Below are 20,187 nucleotides of genomic sequence, written 5' to 3'. Positions count from 1 at the left end.
AAAGTAACTTAATACGATCCTCAAATTCGATCAAGTTTTTTGGTCTACATATTGACGGTGCTCTTCAATGGTCTGTACATATAAAAAACTTGGCAAAAAATTATCCTCTGCTTGTTTTGCGATTAAATCTGTGTCTAAACAGGTCGATTCTCGTGCTGCTTCAACAACGTACTACTCGTTATTCGCTATGGTTTGCCTCTCTGGGGAGCTTGTAATTTACACCTCTTCGAATTTATTTTCAAATTACAAAACAGAGATATTCATCATATTTATAGTTTGAGTAGTAGAACGCATTGAGAATTCTATTTTAAAAAACATAAAATTCTAACTCTGGCCGCTCTTTTCATTTTAGAATCTGATAGTTTGGTTCGCTCGCTTTCATTACTCAACTGATAGACCCATTCATGCATAGTCTACTTCTTGAACGACATTATTATTCCGTGGCAGATTTCTACAAATTTACCATAGACTCAAAAGACTGGCATACCTACCTAATTCAATTTAGTGTGAAGTAAGATATCTTATATATTAAAAAAATTGATGATTTCCATTCCGACTCCGTTCAGGCGTTCTACACAACCGATTTGCTTAATTTTTTTTCAATGAAAGGTATTGATACACAGATCAGCCATCAACCATCGGATTTCATCTAATTTTCACCATTCTCAAGTTATACTCAAATGCGATTTCCCCCCTGTACATTACTTATGGGAGTTTTTCACATACACACGTTCTATCCTCAATATCTCAGGTTCTATTCAAGATAGAGATTTCGTTTTGGTTTAAGAACACTCCATGAAACACCCTCTTTCTTTTGAGTTTTTGAACAATTAAATCGGTAGAGTTGGAGAGGAGCTAGGCGCGGATATTCAATGTGGAGTTATGGATTTTTTAAGTTTTTGGCAACTTTTCTACATTCAAAGATCTATATCTCAGGTTCTAATATAGCTACAAAGTTCGTTTTGGTTTAAGAACACTCGCTGAAACACTTTCTTTCTTTTAAGTTTTTAAACACTTAAATCGGTTGAGTTGGAGAGGAGCTAGGCGCGGACATTCAATGTGGAGTTATGGAATTTTGTAGGTTTTTGGCAATTATTCTACATTCAAAGATCTATATCTCAGGTTCTAATATAGCTACAGAGTTCGTTCTTTTCTATTATAATGATTTCTGATACTTATTTAATGGATTCGATGCGAGCGAAGCCGCGGGTAAAAGCTAGTATATATTATAATTACTATTATTAAGGCAAATCGTTATTTTATTTTTTATATTATCTCATATAAAATTGTGTCACTTTGTCGATAAAATTGTAAAATTTTATAATGATAATAAAGCTTGTCTCTCTTATTGGGGTTATGTATTTTTTTCCTAGTTTAGAGGTCCTATACAGAAGGTGTACAATTTTTAGTTACTTTATTTATTTCTAGGAAATTCTTCTATTCTTCTAATTTATTAGTATTACCTAACATTAGTATTACCTAACCTAACATTAGGTAATACTAATAAATACTTTGTCGAATATTGCTTACAAAAAAATAATGCTGAATTTAAAATTATGTACATTGTTGCAGGAATATATCTTTATAACTAGCTATGATAAAAACACTTCTTAATTATCTTATTGACAGTGATAAAAGTAATGAGAACAAATAACAACACTTCAATTCAGGCCAGACTATATATGAAGATAATAAAAAAGGAGGAAGCTTCTTTATTTTTCGAATGATTATTTTAATATATAAACTAGCTTTTACCCGCGGCTTCGCTCGCATAGAAAAATTGCCAAAAACCTACAAAAATCCATAACTCCACATTGAATGTCCGCGTCTAGCTCCTCTCTAACTCAACCGATTTAAGTATTCAAAAACTCAAAAGAAAGAAGGTGTTTCAGCGAGTGTTCTTAAACCAAAACGAAGTCTATATCTTGAATAGAACCTGAGATATTGAGGATAGAACGTGTGTATGTGAAAAACTCCCATAAGTAATGTACAGGGGGAAATCGCATTTGAGTATAACTTGAGAATGGTGAAAATAAGACGAAATCCAATGGTTGATGGCTGATCTGTGCATCAATACCTTTCATTGAAAAAAAAATTAAGCAAATCGGTTGTGTAGAACTCCTGAACGGACTCGGAATGGAAATCATTAATTTTTTTAATATATAAGATATCTATTTTGTAAAGGTCAAAATTTTGGCATCATTAAATTATAAATAAAATATTATATGAAAAAGATCATGTTAAATAACTCACTTGAACCATTGTACAATTGGCTGTGGTTCACCAACGGCTAGACAAGTTAATTCGAGATCTTGCCCTTCGGTCATTGCTGTTAAACTTGGTTTTTCTCTAAAGAAAGGTAGACGACCTTCTTGCTTAGATTCAAGGAATGCCTCAGCTTCCACATATGCATCCAAACGAGAGCCTACAATTATACAATATAATGTCAAACAAATATATGATATATGTATATTATTATAAAAATTCACTTGGAAGGAATTTCTTTATAATTTACTAATATAAGGATTGTAATTAAAATTGTACCTATTTCATGTTTAATCCTTCTAGTAGTAGGCTCTTTTTCTTCAGAACCGTACCTATATATGCGAGCTTTTCTTTCATCATCAATTTCTTCATCCATGATATCTGTGAAACGGCGTCTTTCTCTGATAATAGGGGTCTGAAAATATAATTAAATGACTATGAATTTTGACGTATATATAAATATGGAGCCAAGTAGCAATTAGTATCATTGTCGTTGTTTTTTCCACAAAAATAGGTCTAAACATAAATAGGTTTTCATATCATTTTTATACTTTTGCCCAAGAGACCTAAAAGTCATAACAAAATTTCACAAGTTTCTTATTTCTCCCTATAGATGTGATTCATCGTACATTTGTGTTCATCATCAATAAAGTTGTATACGAGGAAATCTAATCTAATATTCTTTGCGCGGCATTTCAGCCAGAAAGTGTTTTTTATTCTTATAAAATCAGTCATTGGTCATATGGTAATGTTTTTGAACATACGAGGGTTGTTACTTAAGTTTTGAGATATGGCAACAATGATGTGAGTATGTCAAATCTGACATTGCCATAAAAAAGTTTGACATTTTTAATGGTGAATGTATTATTGGTCCAAAAATGGAATTAAATTGCAAACATTTTCATGCGATGATTTTCTATGACTTTCGACGTAGATTTAACCAACAGCAATCGTGGTTGCATTTCGCTTCAGCGTGAAGGTCGTCCAAAATCGGCTGTTGCGCCGAAAAACATCGATGCTATGGGTAAACTGATATTATAAGGTGACATACCGTGAGATTTTGCTGCCAAAAAGATTTATTCGCGTTGGATACTGTATAATTTGACAATCGCTACAAGCAGTTTGTGTCTATTGGTGCAAAGATATGCCGAAAAAATACAATAGGGGTGATTCAAAAGATGCCTATAAGATCGTGACAAGCAAAGAATCAGTCTTTCAAGACGAGCCAAATCCAACGAAAGTTGTTTGCGAACGAAGGTACCTCAATCTGAATGGAAAAAATTCTTCGACAATTGGTTTAAACGCATGCTAAAGTGTATTGATCTTAATGGAGATTATTTTTAAAAATAATAAATCCATATCCAATTATAAATATTTGTTTTTATTTGTCTCCGTATATATCTCGAATCTTAAGTAACAACCCTGGTACAAAGGTGGAAAAGCATGACAGTTGGAGGCCGGAGGCTTGTGGTTTATGATCTTGTCATACTAGTATAGTCCATAACAAATAACCTGTTTATATATCCATTAGGAATCGGGGACTATGACTTGAGTAAACTATATAATTTTAGTTCACTAGAAATTAATTACTTGCAAAGAAAAATTATAGTCTTGTAATAGTTTCAAACATTTAGGGTACAAAACATAATAGTTTTCAGATTATATTGTGAAATTTTTTCAATTGATAAGATAAATAACTTAAAAACTATATGAATCTGTTGATATTGAAACCTAGTTTAGAAGGAAGCTCAAATTCCATGCATTTTAATACATGTCATGTTGATTATTCTATATTGATAAAACGCCAAAGTTTGAAATTGCAGTAACATATTTTATCTGGAATTACCCATATCTGATAATAAGTATTATATGATATATTACTTACGCCCCAGTCATATCCATTTTCATCTGATAGAATATATCCTGCACCTGGGCCTCTATTAGCAGCCACTTTCATATATTCACGAAGACGTACAGGAAAATCGACATCCCTTAGCTGTAGTAAGTAGGTATCAGGGCCATTTTGGTAACTAAAAAAAATTAATCGATGTGAGAGACCAGCAAACTTAGGTACAACAAATAGAAAGTTACAGACACCTTTACTCGTCTGACGATTATGATCTGGATGTTTTGGGCTATTACACTACCTATTGTTGTGGTGAGGGTTTTAAAAAATAGCTCTTCTGTAAAACTCACTCCAAAAATACTTTTTAATAGTCAAGCTGCAATATTGAAACCAAATTTCCAGTAACGTAAATGTTGATATAATAATTCAACTTTCGCACAATTGCCTACGTTGAATCGTGCAACATAAATACAGCACACCCCATCAACAGAGTGATGGTGGTCACAGCTAAAAAATTCTTGTCTACACATTATCTTTCCAACATTCCAACTCATCAGCATATGTCCACTCTAATTTTAGACCAACAATTATGTTTTTCAATTAAACTGATACTTACTGACTCTCAGATTTTATTACGCCAATTTCATAATTCAAGGGAGATCTTGTAGGTAGTTGATCCTCCCAAGTTCTCGGCGCTCTTGGTGTTTTATCCAAAGGAGCTGGAGTACTTCTTGGCGATTCGTAATCACCTGGAGGATATACCATCTTTGAGGGATGAGTAAATGCTCCTTCTAGTGGTCTGCGTCTGAACCATCTTCTGCAAGACGCGTTGTCATACCATTCTCTACAAATTAATAGGGACGAGTTATGATTTATAAAAAGAGCTAAGAGTTTGCTATAAATAGATTAAAAAAAATGTGGAGTTGGATAACCAAAATTTGAAAAATGTTATTGTCAACAGTCAGGTATATTATTTGGAAGTTTGATTATTTTTTTTCTATATTGATCGATATTATGTGCATTGGAATTATTCGGGGATGCATGTAATATTTAATACAAAAAATATTTCACTTACGCCAAGATCATTTCGATTTTATATAAATCATATTCAGATATATGGTATATTTTCTTATGAGCAGATAGTTTATCGAAACCATTATATACTTTTATATTGTATCTAAATGTTTCTTCGATATCTTCTCTAACCTTGTTATTTTCTATTATATACTTCTGCAGGTTGTCCATTACAATTAATGTTTCAGTTGTAACTGGCTATTTAGTTAACGATAGCGAAATTTTCGAGGACTAAAATAACTTGGCACATAATGAATGTAGTGTAAGTAGATTAAGTAATTATTAGCTTCATCAAGGGACATTTTAAATTTATTTTTAAGACGAATGTTTACACAACAAAATAAGGTCTAGTGAACTTATATTATTATCAATGCCAAAATTGGACATGATGAAAAGTTTCAAATATGCCTGGTTAATGGAAGCATTGAACTTGTAGATATTTATAGAGATGGACAGTATGAAAGTTAGAATACATTCGCAATTCAAAAAAGTACAAGATCTTTTTTATTGTACTATTGCTACTACAGAACTTGAAACTCTTATCTTAAATTATGTCACATGAATAGCTGTCATTGCAGTAACTTCGTCAGTTTCAGAGTTATCATCCGAACAGTGAAAAATAAAGTTTCAATTTCAAACGATTATCACTGGATAGTTTTGATTTTTGACGTATGACACTACTTGAGTGGAGGTGCGATATGTATATTGAACATAAATGTGTGTCTATTCTAAAAAATTACACAAATGCCTCATCCATCTTACCTGCTATTGAAATTATATTTGACACACATTTCATATCAAAAGTTTAAATTGGAATTTTTCAACCTACCCATCTACATAAAAGAACAGATTAAAATGGAAGAATAAGATTTAAAAAAAAATTAATCTGAAATGATCTTGTTGTATACATTTATATTAGTTACTTAGTTTGAACTGGAGAAAACTTCTGAGAAAATAAAAGAAAAAAAGTAGACAATAAAATGGAAGGTAACTACGAATGTGATTAGATAATGAAATATGATCACGCTGGACAGTAAGTAGTCCAATGTAGATAATGTTCATCTAACACAAACGTTAATACAAGAGAGAAATCAAATAAGTCTAAAATTGCGTTGCTACTAATTGAGGCAGAGGTTTTCTACAGAAAGAAGCCCCAACAGGACAATATCGTGACTGATTAATCAATATTCTAGCCAGAGAAGTGGCTTATGGAACAAAAAAATTTGCTTCTTGAGGGTTGCATGAAGGAACAATATCGAAGAACGAGGAATTAAAGACAAATGTAAAGAATGTATTAGTGGATATACTTGAAGCAGCACAGTGAAGGGATGCTTAAACTTGTGTTATCGTTTTTTCTCAATGGATCAAATGTAAATATAATTATGTCTTTACAAAACAATTAAGGAAACTAATTACTTCCTAGAAGAGACTATTTTTCTTAAATTTGCTTCTGGGGAAGAAATGATCGATATGATTGAAAAAAATTGAAAGTAATATATTTGAAAAGATTTTACCTCGCGGAATTGGTTACAAACTTAACTTGGCAGTGTTGTAAAAATTATAAAAAACATACCTATAAAGACGCCAGTAATCATTGAGATAGCTCGTTCTTATTTGGAATTCGTCAGAATATTTCTTATCAGCTTTCTCTAACCATGGATGTCTCAAAGCAGTCCTAACGTCCATCCTGCTTTCAATATCATAACACAATAATCTGCTTATGAAATCTTTAGCTTCAACGCTTATCTTCGACCACCATTCGTCGTGAAAACTCCATCTTCCTTCTTTAATTTTAGTCAACGTTTCCCTGTCATTATCGCCTCTGAAAGGCGATCTTCCTGAGAGGAGGATGTAAGTTATAATACCGACACTCCACATATCTTGACTGAAGCCAATACCATCACCATTGATTACTTCAGGACTGACATACTCTGGCATTCCATATTTCAACGGGTAGAAATTGCCGTGCTGGATCCTCCTGGATAGACTGAAGTCAGTTATCTTGAGATCGTCACCTCCTGGGTGAGATATTAGTAGATCTCCCAACTAAAATACAATAGATAATTATTTGTTAGTAATTAAATCTGTAACAGTAATTAATAGAGTTAATTGTAACTATTAATATTTGTTCAGCTTCAACTTAATCATTAACCTTTACCTTGGTATTATTTGTAGTAATGTAAATAATCGTTAAAGGTATATTTGAAATATTAAAAAGGCTATCATTAAAAGTCATAATTTTTATTAGCATATTTTCATAGCATTTTCTACCGAAGAAAGGAAAACGACAGGACTTCTCGGAAACTATGATCGGATTGACCCGATTATGATTCTAATGTTCAGAAACTAACATGAATCACATTAATTGTTGTTCGGAAACTGACCTTTCTACTTTGGTAGACCAGTGGATAAATGGGATAACTAATAATAATTATGCTTTAAATTTGAAATTTTCATCGAAAATAGAACAAGATGTTCGGAAGTTTCGATCTGAATCTCGTTCTGGGCTAGGATCCGCAATCAGCTGGATGATGATCTGCCCGATTCCGGGTTAGAGATTCAGAAAAGTCCTAATATTGTCAAGTGTAAAAGAATTTGCTTCTAAAGAAGCATAAAAAAATCTAAACTGGTTGTAAATAGTGTCTATTAAATTTGGTAACACAATTCTGTCTTTTTACTATCTGGAATCTAACATGGATATCACTTCACTTGCACCCTTTTTTGACTTATTCTCTGGGTGATGATACGTTATGAGAAAATCATCAAGAGTCCCGAAAGCATTGTACAATAATTGTCGTGAATAAGACCATTTGTTATATGTGGAAGGAGAAGTCAAAAGACAAGCACAATTCAATCTCTTTTTGTATGGGACTTGTCTAGTTTTTACAGATCCGCGCACCATTAGAGAGTCAACATTTTAAAGCATCGAAAATGGGGGCAAAATGAGAATCTGGTATTTTGGAAAAATGCCTTTAATTGTACAATAAAGAGTGATGAACGGTTACTGATTATCTGAATAATAAATTTGTCTTTATGTTATGAATCGCTGTTTTTTTCTCAATCTCATAAACTAACTCGACTCATAGAACTACATACTTACGTTCAAACCCATATGAGCATAACCTCGGTCATGCATGTAATCCAGGCCCTGAAGCAGCTGACGAATATATCCAGCGATGTCACTTTCGGTGTAATAATCTAATTTAAGTAGATTATCTCTAACCAACTCTCCACCAGAGGCAAGTTCTAAGATGAGAGCTAAGGAATCGCCAGTTTCGTAAGCATCATGCAAAGAAATTAGTTTCTTGTGACGGAGTTCATTTAGAATATCAAGTTCGTTATACATGAACGGTTTGAAATCTCCTGTTCCGCACATTATTTTAGCGGCATAATTGCGACCTGAAAATATATACACTTGTTAAAAAGTTAATATTGGAATTCTATAATACAATCCAGAGATATGCTGATTTAGTGTGTTTTATCATTTGATATAAGTCAAGAGCTTAAATGCAAAATATTTGTTGAGGCTACTGTATGTAATAAAAATAAAAAATTATGAACCAGAAGTTCCAAATTCGTGGGGTGTCAATGAAATGTCGAAAACGGTAAGACATAAAGAAACAGTCAAATTGTGGCAAAGTTCTGCTTTCAAGGAGCAATATTAAATTTGAACTGGAAAAGACACCAAGATCATGACCAGATTTCCCTATAAGCTCTAGTTCTTGATGTTAGTTATGATAACTAGCCAAAAATAGGGATATGTATAATTATTTCTTTTCTTGGCGACATAGAAATGTCATACCCATAATTAGAATCTAGCTAGACACATATATATTTGGGAAATTAGGATTAATCTTGGGTTTTAAATTTTATATGTAGACATGTGTTGAACTTTTTTGACATTAGATAATTTAAAAAAAGGAAGTGACTCAATTTTTGAATGATTCGAACAGGACCACAAAACATACTTGTATATTGGCAAAGGCTATTTTTGATTTGTTTATATTAAAGGCATAACAATAGACACAAATAGACATACCCTGATTTAGATTTTATTACAAAATCTGAAGTGCATTTGGAAGAAATATTGAGTAGATCAAACACTTGACAATTCAAAGTTACCTAGTGAGCCATAAAGTAGAGAATTATGTAGAATTAGTGGAAATTATGTGTTCAAATTTTGATATTCTCGGTTGCAATATAAAATTTTCAAGAAAACTTTGATGATGATAGTGAAGAATAGGAATATATTCCATCACAACAAATCTATGGAATATCAATATTAATATGATGTCCAACTACTGTTGGAGCCTACAGCAACACTACTCTACCAAACCCTATGTTACAATCATATGTATGTAAAATGTAGAATAAATACTCAAAACATGTATTTCTATAAATAAATAGTAAAATTCATGTTTTTTTAATCTTGGAATAGTAATATAGAAATATTCAAAAATTGAAGAAAATAGAAAATGATAAATTTAGCGTAACTCAAAAAATAAATCTAACAGTCGAAATGTGCGTTTTTTTTTCAGATTCTATACCCAACAATTAACTAGGAACAATTAAAAAATATCGCAGGGATTGAGATGTCTGTTGGTTTACGTAATAGTTTTATACTATGCTATTGAAAAGTACTTCTTCCTAACATCTGAATGGTTATAATAATAAAGTTTGAAAAATAAATATAGATAGCAATTTGGATGGTCCTGTTCGAGAAATATTTGTAGTGGTAGTGGTATCTACTTAACGATTGTAAATGTGGATAATGAAAAAATTATATGAAGACAAAATAAATATGACAGAGGAAAATACTTAGGAGGCAAAAAGGATGAGTTGTTGTAAAAAAATCATGTAATAGGCAATCTCTATGAAGAAATGGAGTTTAGCAAAAGTTTTAAATCAAAAAGAATAATGTTTAAATTTGAATAGAGCAAAGTTCCAGTACATGGAATATCCTCAACTTTTTATTTCTTAGACCTTTTGATATATAAATGCATCTAAATGTTCTTGATTTTAGGTCTCTTAAAAATTAGTTTTTTTGATAATTAAAAGAAAGATAAATTTTGACGTTTCGACTTTTCTTTAAGTCTTTATCAAAGAATCATATTGACACTGACAATTTGTTTATTTATATTGATCTATAGATCACCTTCAATCGATCAACTAATGTTAAAACAGAAGAGACCTAAAATCAAGAACATTTATATGCATTTATATATATATTTATATACAATACCATTAAGTCTTTCCACGGCATGAGAAGTTATTCCTTGTGTACCACGCCCCAGTTCGTCACCAATATCATAAAAGTCTGTGTAGGTACGTTTCTTAGGTCTTATAGGTGCCAAGTTGTAGTAATTTCTCAACTTATATTCATGCTCGTTCTCCTCGACGTACAACATTGCACTGGCGGATGTGGAACCAGCTACATTTCGAGCGCTAACTGAATAAAGTCCTTCATCTTTTAGAATGATGTCGTTTATGGTTAATATTGTAGTATCTGGTTCAATGAATGCTATCTAAGTAGAATAAGAAGAGTGATTAGTCCAAAACATTTTAAGGCATCACACGGTGACATTTTGTTATTGATGAAATGTTTCTATTAAATTTGCTCATCTAATGTCATAAGATTTCACCTCTACAGCTTCAAATTATTCACAGTTTGAGGCCACTTATCAAATGAAAGAGTAAAAAGTTTATTTTTTATCAATTAGGTTCTGCATTAGCAACTATGACATATAAAATTGACAAAATATAAAAGTGAGGTGGGAGAATTTTGAAATTGGAGTTATGCAATTTTTTACAGCAGTAATACTTTTCCTATTTTTGGTTCACTGAAGTCTTCTAGAAAAGTTTTGTAATTAATTTTCATAGTTAAATCTGTTTAGAAAAGATAATTGAAAAATTGGACAGTAGATTCTGTTCCATATTGTTTTTAAGTAGTTTTTACTTCACGAGCCTCTAAACTATACTAAATATATGAATCATCAACAAGGGAGACTATTTCCATTCTAGAAATTTTGAAGTCATACAATTTGTGTTCCTTACTATGGATTTGATTAGATTTAAACAAAGAAAATTCTGTAAAACGCTTATACATTAACATCAATTAAGTTCGCTAATTTGCTAACCCAAAACATTCAAATAAATATCAGAACCAAACAAAATTTCAGTAATATTTTATTACTCAACACATTCTCCTCTTAATTGGATACATTTATCACAGCGAACCTGCAACGTCTCTAGACCTTTCAAAAAAATGTTTCTTCTTGCCCTGCAAACCAGACCTCCACAGCTTTTATTACTCCTCGTTGGGCGAAAATTTACGACCTTTTAAACTTTTTTTCAATTGAGGAAAGAAATGATAGTTAGATGGAGCCAAATCTGGTGAATAAGGGGGGTCTTCTATTAATTCAAACCCTAAATCACGAATGTTTTGCATGGCATCATGAGATTTGTGCGCAGGGGCGTTGTTCTGCAAAAACAAAACACCTTTGGATAGCTTTCAGCGTCTTTTCTCTTCAGTTTTTTTCCCATAGTGTGGTCATTATTGTCGAATAGTAATCTCCAGTTATTGTTCTACCCTTATCCAAAAAATCAATCACAATTACTCCATGGCAATCCCAAAAAATTGAAGCAAGAGCTTTTTCAGCAGATTTTTGGACACGAAACTTCTTAGGTCCTGGAGAACCAGAGTCTCGCCATTCCATCGATTGTTACTTTGTTTCTGGATTCTAGAAATGTACCAAGTCTCATCCATAGTAACAATTCGGTTTAAGAAGTCTACATCGTTTTCAAATCGAGCACAGATCGAACGCGATGCTTGTACCCTTGCACGCTTTCGGTCAACATTCAAACATTTGGGGATCCATTTTGCAGCAATTTTTCTCATGTCCAAATTGACGTGAACTATATGATGAACGCGTTCGTATGAAATATTCAGTGCTTCAGATATCCGTTTTAGCCCAATTCGACGGTCTGATAAAATCATCTGCATCGATATTTTCGGGGACTGACACAGAAACTGGCCTTCCCGGTCGGTCATCATCTTCAATGGAAAATTTACCTCTTTTGAAGCTTGTAGTCCAATTTTTCACGGTTGCGAAGGAATGGAATGCTATGCTTAATACCATTGATCCAAGGGTAATAAGGTACCATTTCCCTTTTTAATTATGTTATAATATTCAGCAAAATGAGACTTTAAAAATTATAATGAGAATAAATATTTCAAGTATTGTATTTATTACATATCAAATTTGAAGGATAAAATTATTGATAATGGATGGAAAATAAATAATAATCAAAATTATCATTTTGGTACATGTGACCATGGTAGACTTATGAAGTGTTGGTATTGTAGGTCATGGAAAAGAATGGTGACTCACTTTTATTCTGCTGGAAGGTGCAAGTGGTTTCCAGTCTTTGTACCATTTGATCTCAGGATATGGAACACCAATGATTCTAGCCTCAAATTTGGCTTTACCCCTAATCATGACGTAATCAATTTCGGGTCTTCTAAGGAAATATGGCAATTCTGAAATATCTAGACGAACTCTTTGACGAGCTTCACCATGCTCGTTTCTTGCTACTGCTTCATACCAACCTACATCTCTGTCTAACATTCTAAAAGAAACAGAAATATTAAGTGTACGAGGTATGGAATCAGTGTCAAATTAGTTGACAAATGCCAAAATTTGAATTGAAATTTTGATGATAATTGACAAATTATTTTGAAAATCAAATTTTTCAGTTTATAACCAGGCTGTAGAAGTTTTAATGTGAGGAAACAAGGGGGAGATGCTACAAACAAAACTTGTTAATATGGTATTGCCATTCAATCACAGTTTAAAAATGTATTAAGAAGTCTAATTCTGCTAAACGAACAACACCGCTGTTCACATTTAGATTAGATTTAAATGGCGATTAATCTAGCATTGTGGGTACTCTTTATTTTTAAACAATTTTACTAAAATTCTGACTGTATTTTAATCATTTACATATCGATATTTCTTTGAGTGTGGATAATTTTATGTGATTCAAAAGAAATCTTTTATGTTGCTAGGTAATCTGCATAAATATTTGCTGTTAATTAAATGGGTTTATTATTATGTTTAAGCACACATCTACTTGTTATTAAAATGTTCATACACATAAAAAACCACATGACAAATGTTGAGAAAGTTAACAAACGATGTTCAATTCCATATTTTGTTGCCATGCATTGGATATATTATTTAGTAGCAGTAATAGATGAAAGCTCTAAAATTACTACAGCAAAGCGGAAATATTTTAAAATTAAAACATACTTATTGATAAATAATGTTGCTTGGCCATTTCTAGTGTAACTCATATCAAATCGACCACCTGGTTCAATGAGCTCATCATTGAAATAATAAGTCATCTTTGGTTTCGGATAGCCATACACATACCAAAACAGGTTAGTGTTTTGGTCTTTGACACCATATTGGGTATCGTGTTCTTGACGCAAGAATCTTGGAGCCTGTGCCATACCATCATGGGGAGGTTTTTCAATATCGAAATCTTTCGGGAAATAAGGAGACGTTTCTGGACGAAAATCAATCTCAGGAGGTAGGTAGGGCCGGAATTTAGGTAATTCTGGTTCTAATTTTTCCCTAAAACAAGATTTAAACATGGCAACAAGATATAATTCACTTAAAGTTAGTTTGAAGGGAGTTGACAAAAGTACATTTTGAAAACGGGACAAAAATTTTATTTAGTGTGGTCAGGAAGTCAGGAAACTTTGTGTATGTGGAATATGAAATCTACATATCTCGAAATAGAAAAATATGTGCAGTTTGGACAACCAATTTTAGAATTACTTCCAGACTTTCCTTCCACTATAAATAAAGCATTTCAAAGGAATGGTAACATAACAAATAGTAATATAGGCAAAGGTCAGATCTTAGTTTGTTCATCTGGTTTATTGTTAATGGTGTATTTTTGATGTTGATTTTTTTGGCACTTTGATTTATGTATTTTGATGGATTTGTTCTTTACTAGAACTATTGTATAAATTTGAAAAAAATCACAAAATGCATTCATGTCGCCACTACTGATAGAAAAAACCATATTCAATTTATGCCAATAAAGAAGTTGAATTGTAGCTACAAACATTTTTACCACTAAGTTAGGACCTGATAAATGGTAAATATTATTAAAACTACATGAGGATATGAACCAGTTTGTACAATTCATTTTCATAAGAAAGGGGCTAATTCAATTTATATTGTGTTTAAGTTTGAACACTGTTAAGGAAAAAATGGAAATTTTTATCAATTCATTTTTGAATTCATGAAAGGTCTGTCCTCTAGCAAAAAAGACTCAATTTTGATATTTGATACACAATATATCGTGTTTTATGTTTTGTTTATTATAGTAAGGTGAGTATATTATACTAATTTTTGTTGGTTGTTAATAGAAGACAATTTCAGCAAATATTTTGAGAAAATTCCACTCTTCATTGTTGTATATTAAATATAAATACCTGTGAGTAAGAGCATATGGTGATGGATCACTAATTCCATATTTATTCTCAACTCTAACTCTAAACTTGTAATCTCTGAACGGCTCCAAATTTCTAACTCCGCAAGTACAACTCCTAATGCCAGATCTAACCGTAAACCAATCACCGCTGGGCAATTCACACATTTCTAATTGATATGTAACAGGTGTTCTTGGTCCAGTAGGAATCGATGGATTCCAAGACAATGTGCAATGTCTGTCTGTCATCTGTGATATAATTGGGGGATCTGAAATAGGCATTGGAGCACCGCTTTTTTTGTATTTATCAAAGTCTGTGTATTGATCGGTGATCGGCCGTTTTGCTTTCGGTTCCAGTCCTTAAAATTCATAGAAAGTTTTATAATATTTACCTACTCAAAATGATAACTCATTTGATAAATTACAAAAAATCATCAAAGAGTAAAATACTTGCTAATGGAGTTATCCATTGATATTATGAATATTTGATAATCACTATTAGATATTATTCCTCTTGTTGATTATTAGAGTTTTACATATAATAAAAAAATACGAAGAACTGTTTTCTTAATTTCTTAATTTTCTTAATTTGAATTAATATCATTCAAACAAGTGCCCTTGGCTAGTAATTTCAAAAATGGTGTCAAAATATGTCTCTTTTTGGACATTTTTTTAATTTTGGAAAGAACTAGAGTCATATAGTATTGAATCTAGTGAATAAGGCGAATATAAACAGACAGACAAACTTTTAGCAGTGAAAAACTGGCGAATCAAAAGCGTGTTAGGCATGGCATGATAAACAATACCAATGGTTCATTTTTCAGGTTCTTTCTTCTCATTTCTTGTTCCATAATTTTTTATTGAATTTAAAAGTTTACAGTTATTACACTGTCTTAACTAACTTATTTCCACTTTTAAATTGGTCATACCAGTTGCAAACATTATCACCACAGATAGATTTTAATTTTGCAAGCATCTTGGACACTTTTGTGAACTTATTCAAGGGTTATTCAAGATTAATATTTCACAAAAGGCACTATAAACATAAAATCTTTCTTGTCACTGCTTATCCTAACACATAAAGTTTATATGGTATATTAGTTGAAGTAATTGCTACTATAAAAATTACTTCACCTTAATTTTTTGATAAACCTCATATTTTCAAACACTTTTGGACTAGGCCAGAATTCTACATTTCATGAAAAATGTATCGTTTTTTGATGACTTCTAATTTTAATCCCATATTTTGGAGTTTTAGTATAGTTCTATAAAATCTATTTCAGATGTTTTGAGAAACTATGATCCTGGATTTAGACGGATTATTTATCTGGTGCTTGTGGATCTTAACCCAGAACGAGATTTAAAAACCCCAAGCTTTAGAAACCTATCAATTAGGATAATAATTATTATAATTAATAACAGATAAACATATGTGGGGAATTCAAACTTTCAAAGTCCAAAAGAACTGGAGCAATTGAAATAACCTGCCAGCTGATTTGTTGTAGGATGGAAAGGATCCTAGTTCATTTATTTCGTTCAGTTTCTGAAAGCTAATGTAGATGATCCTATGAAAAATATGTTTTAAACTTCAGTTGGTTAGATGTTGGGCATCCGCTAATATTCTAAGATTTGAAAACAAAATATTTTTATCCTTTCACAACATTTTAAATGATTTTTATAAAATTCAAATCAACTAAAATGTTATTTCCACTAATTTTACATTATTTTAGAGCAATTATGAGAAATCTTTATAATTACTTATACTTTTACAAGACTTTAAATCACTTTTTCTAGCAATTTCTTACAATTTTTTATAATTCTGGAAAAATTCCAACTATTTTGGGACATTTTAGCAAATTCTATGTTATTTTCACACAATCAAAATAACCCAAGCTACTTTCCAGATTTATACATTTAAAACTTTGTGAATTCTTGACTCCTTCGGAGAACTCTAAACCATATTGACCAATTTTTATAATTTTCCTAAAATTCTTCAGATTGTTTAAGTCAAATTATAACAATATAGGATAGTCAATAAAGTAAAACTGTCTTAGGTTATTCTAGATAATTAAGGACAAGGATTACAATTATATTTTTTGCAAAAATAATTTACCTTCATCAAATTTGAGGCTGGCGTGACAAATATCACTCCCATATTCATTAGAAATTTTGCAAGAATATTTTCCAAGATCATCAACATCCACCCCGGATATTGTAAGTCTCAGTAGACCTGCGGTATCTTTGTCCATTTTAATTCTTGTGGAGGGAAATATTTTTTTGTCATTATGGAACCATTCCACTACCGGTTCTGGAATTCCCGATGCGCAAGCCGTAAATTTGGCAGTCATCGATTTGAACAGTTCAGTATCCCCAATACGTTTAAGGAATACCGGAGGTTCCATCCTCTTTGGAGCTTTGCTAAAAACAAAAAGTTTTCAGTTTAACAATGTAGTGAAGGTATGGATTTCCATCATATTTAATTCAAAAATAAGTAAAAAAGTAAAAAAATAAATAAAAAAATATATTTTTAAACAAAGAGCATAGTTATATAGTTTATACTTTTTCAAAAAAATTGAAAAAATAGAGTTAATGGCTTTCAGAAAAGCTATATAGTTTATAAGTTTTTACTAACATTTCTTTAACAACTTCCACAGAGGCAGTGCAGTCATCATGGCCTTCTTGGTTTACAGCAGTAGCTCTATAAATACCGGCATCATTTGGTTGACAGTCCAAAATATATAAGCAACATAGATCCCCATCTCGTTTAATGTGATATTTATCTGATTCTTTTATGGGTTGACCATCTTTGGTCCACATTACTTCTGGTTGCGGAACACCTGTTACCCTACAAGGTAGCTTAGCATCTCTGTCTGGCAACTGGAACAAAATATCGTGTAATAAAATTAAAACATAGTATAGAAACGTAATCTTGGCTTTCAAGGCTTACTTTTTTCAAACTTTGTTGAATAATTTTTCCACAAACGTGAGAGAAAGTCATCCCTTACAATGTTTATATGACAATATTAAAATAAGTGGTAAAATCTTCTACAATCAATTGAGAAAATTGTGTGGTTAATTTTTTTGATGTACTCACTTGTTGTAAATCAGTGAACCTCTGCGTGAATGATGGTTTCATAAATACTTTCCTAACTGTGGCTTTGCCTTTAGCTGTATCTTCTCCAAGAGGATTTATTATCTTAACTCCATATATACCAGCATCTGATGGTAGCGCTTTATCTATTTTGAGACCAACCTGAAAATTTGTATGAACTGTTAAAAATTTATTCACAACAAAACTGCAATAAGAAAAATTATTTAACGACAAAAGTGATGTATTAATGAAAGTAATTGACGATTATTATAGCGATGTGAAATAATAAAATAATTTTCTGCTACAATAATTCTCATTAAAGTTATAGATATGTTTCGTGAGTATAGATCGGATTAGGAAATGCAAATAATAATATATTTACCCTTCGACCATCACAAGTCATTAACACCCTTTCAGATGGCAATAATGGTTCACCGTCTTTGGTCCATTCAGCACTTGGTATGGGATTTCCTGTAAAAGGAGCTTCAATCACTAGAGGTTGTCCTTCATCAGTAATCGTATCTTTAATGGAATGTAAGAACAAAGGTCTTTCTTCCGGCTCCCCTGATTTAGCAGCTTCCTTAACTGTTAATGGGGCAGATGTGTCTGCTTGTCCAGCTTCATTTGAAGCAACAGCTTTGTAAGTTAAAGCATCACGTGCAATGTCGGCACTATCAAGAAATAGAGCACTATAACCATCAGTTTGTTCGATGATTTTTATGTGTTTGTTGTCTGAAATAACCTCCGCACCATTTCTGTACCTAAAATAAAAAATATATTACGCGTCTGAGTTGCAACATGCAACATATTATGTATCAGTGAAAAAATTCCAGGAGCAGGTACATATTTTTTAATATAAATTTTAAGCACTGGGATTAATACAACCAATGGATGTTCTAATTTGTTTGGTACCTTTTTTAAATTTCTAATCTTTATTTTATTTCGGGATGAGTGCACATTTCTTCTTCATAACTTAATGACATACTCATAATCTAAATTCTAATCAAACTTAATTAATAAAAAAACTGCACTTTTAAGTATTAACTGACATTTATCTTAAATCTTCGACAGCGTTCTCGACAGATTCAAATTATATTGTAATGTGTATTGCGTAAAAAGACTATATCCTTTCGAAAAAATACGCGACATTTTATATTGCAAGCCGTAGATTAAAAAACTTTTCGCTCCGAAAGACTTATTTTTCAGGGGATTCTGTTGCTAATTTGGTATTTGTTTGTAACCATTATTTTGTAGTATTTGTACCAAATAACTGATGTTTGATTGAAACTTACCAAGCTATTGTAGGAGTTGGAAAACCTTCAGCTTTCACTTCAAGCCTAACAGGAAAACCTTCAACGACCGTTTGCGGGAAAAGTCTCTGAACAAAGTCGGGTTTTTTCGGCTTCTTTTCAACTTCAACTTTAGCTTCACTCATAGCTTCGCCTAATTTGTTTGTTAGAATCAATTTGTAGTTTCCAGCAGTATCTGGTTTCATAATATCGACTACGAGAGCTACTCTACCGTCGGGATAGTTTTCGAATCGGACATTAGATGAAGCGCGAACTGGAACACCATCCTTAAACCATTTAATTTCTGGCGGGGGGTAAGCTTCAACTTTGGCTTCGAGACGGAGAGTTTCTCCAAGTGGTACCTTAGTATCTTTGAAGCATTTCAAGAATTTAGGTCTTCTAGGTTGAGCTAAAATATAGACTTATTATTATTAATAATATACTCAGGAATATTAGCGTTGTTAGTACCAGAAGAAATAACTTATCCACCTCGATTTTTTGATTTTATAATAGGATATCGATAGGCAATAGTTCTACTCTTGTCAAAAGACATTTTGATACGCTTAACACAACAAGACGAACTCTAAATAACTAACAATATATATATATATACTATTCAAATTTTGTGTAGCATGGTCACAAATATAGAGGGTGTCTCATAAATAATGTCGGTTTCAAATATTCTCTTTGTTGATAGAACCATTCCTTAGGGTTAGATACAAAAAATTGTCGCACTGCATTTTCAACATCTCCTTTGGATACCAAATTTTTCCCAAGCAAAAATAATGGATCCTAATAATCTGAAGGTGCAAGGTCCGTACTGAATGCTGGATGTGGTAGGAAATTCTACAAAAAAACCTCATACATTCGCATCAGATGTCTTAACTCCATCAGACACACAACCAGGTTTTCTGCTCGAATCGACCTCTCTTTGCAACGGGTTCCAGCCGCTGATTTTACGTGTTCGGGTTGTTTAGATGAATTTTTTATCGCAAGTAACGATGCAACTACTAAAACCATCATCTCTTGGCAGGGCATGGATCTATTTTCACACCTGTACTCGACAATTAGATCTTACGTAATGATTTTAAATAGCGATTTATGGTATCTTTAGA

At 32.1% G+C, this 20,187-nt stretch overlaps 1 protein-coding gene across 18 annotated transcripts in view; it reads right to left on the bottom strand.

The window, feature by feature from the left end:
- Positions 1-20,187, bottom strand: part of LOC130900496 (obscurin) — a 137,701-nt gene that overhangs the window by 7,135 nt on the left and 110,379 nt on the right. For 15 of the 18 annotated variants that reach the window (XM_057811150.1, XM_057811151.1, XM_057811163.1 and 12 more), the window contains 15 exons: positions 19,076-19,481; positions 18,166-18,544; positions 17,787-17,945; positions 17,325-17,569; positions 16,806-17,110; positions 14,697-15,051; positions 13,498-13,824; positions 12,577-12,814; positions 10,428-10,710; positions 8,286-8,584; positions 6,759-7,231; positions 4,728-4,955; positions 4,151-4,295; positions 2,545-2,680; positions 2,254-2,425 (listed from right to left, as the gene is read on the bottom strand). In XM_057811150.1, coding sequence (XP_057667133.1) covers positions 2,254-2,425; positions 2,545-2,680; positions 4,151-4,295; positions 4,728-4,955; positions 6,759-7,231; positions 8,286-8,584; positions 10,428-10,710; positions 12,577-12,814; positions 13,498-13,824; positions 14,697-15,051; positions 16,806-17,110; positions 17,325-17,569; positions 17,787-17,945; positions 18,166-18,544; positions 19,076-19,481 — 4,150 coding nt within the window. The remainder of the gene's footprint in view (positions 1-2,253; positions 2,426-2,544; positions 2,681-4,150; positions 4,296-4,727; positions 4,956-6,758; positions 7,232-8,285; positions 8,585-10,427; positions 10,711-12,576; positions 12,815-13,497; positions 13,825-14,696; positions 15,052-16,805; positions 17,111-17,324; positions 17,570-17,786; positions 17,946-18,165; positions 18,545-19,075; positions 19,482-20,187) is intronic. The other 3 variants (XM_057811155.1, XM_057811156.1, XM_057811164.1) reach the window with 1 other exon arrangement.

Source organism: Diorhabda carinulata, chromosome X (genome assembly GCF_026250575.1).
Source record: "Diorhabda carinulata isolate Delta chromosome X, icDioCari1.1, whole genome shotgun sequence".
Classification (NCBI taxonomy): Eukaryota; Metazoa; Arthropoda; class Insecta; order Coleoptera; family Chrysomelidae; genus Diorhabda; species Diorhabda carinulata.
This window is presented reverse-complemented; position numbering and strand designations above follow the sequence as displayed.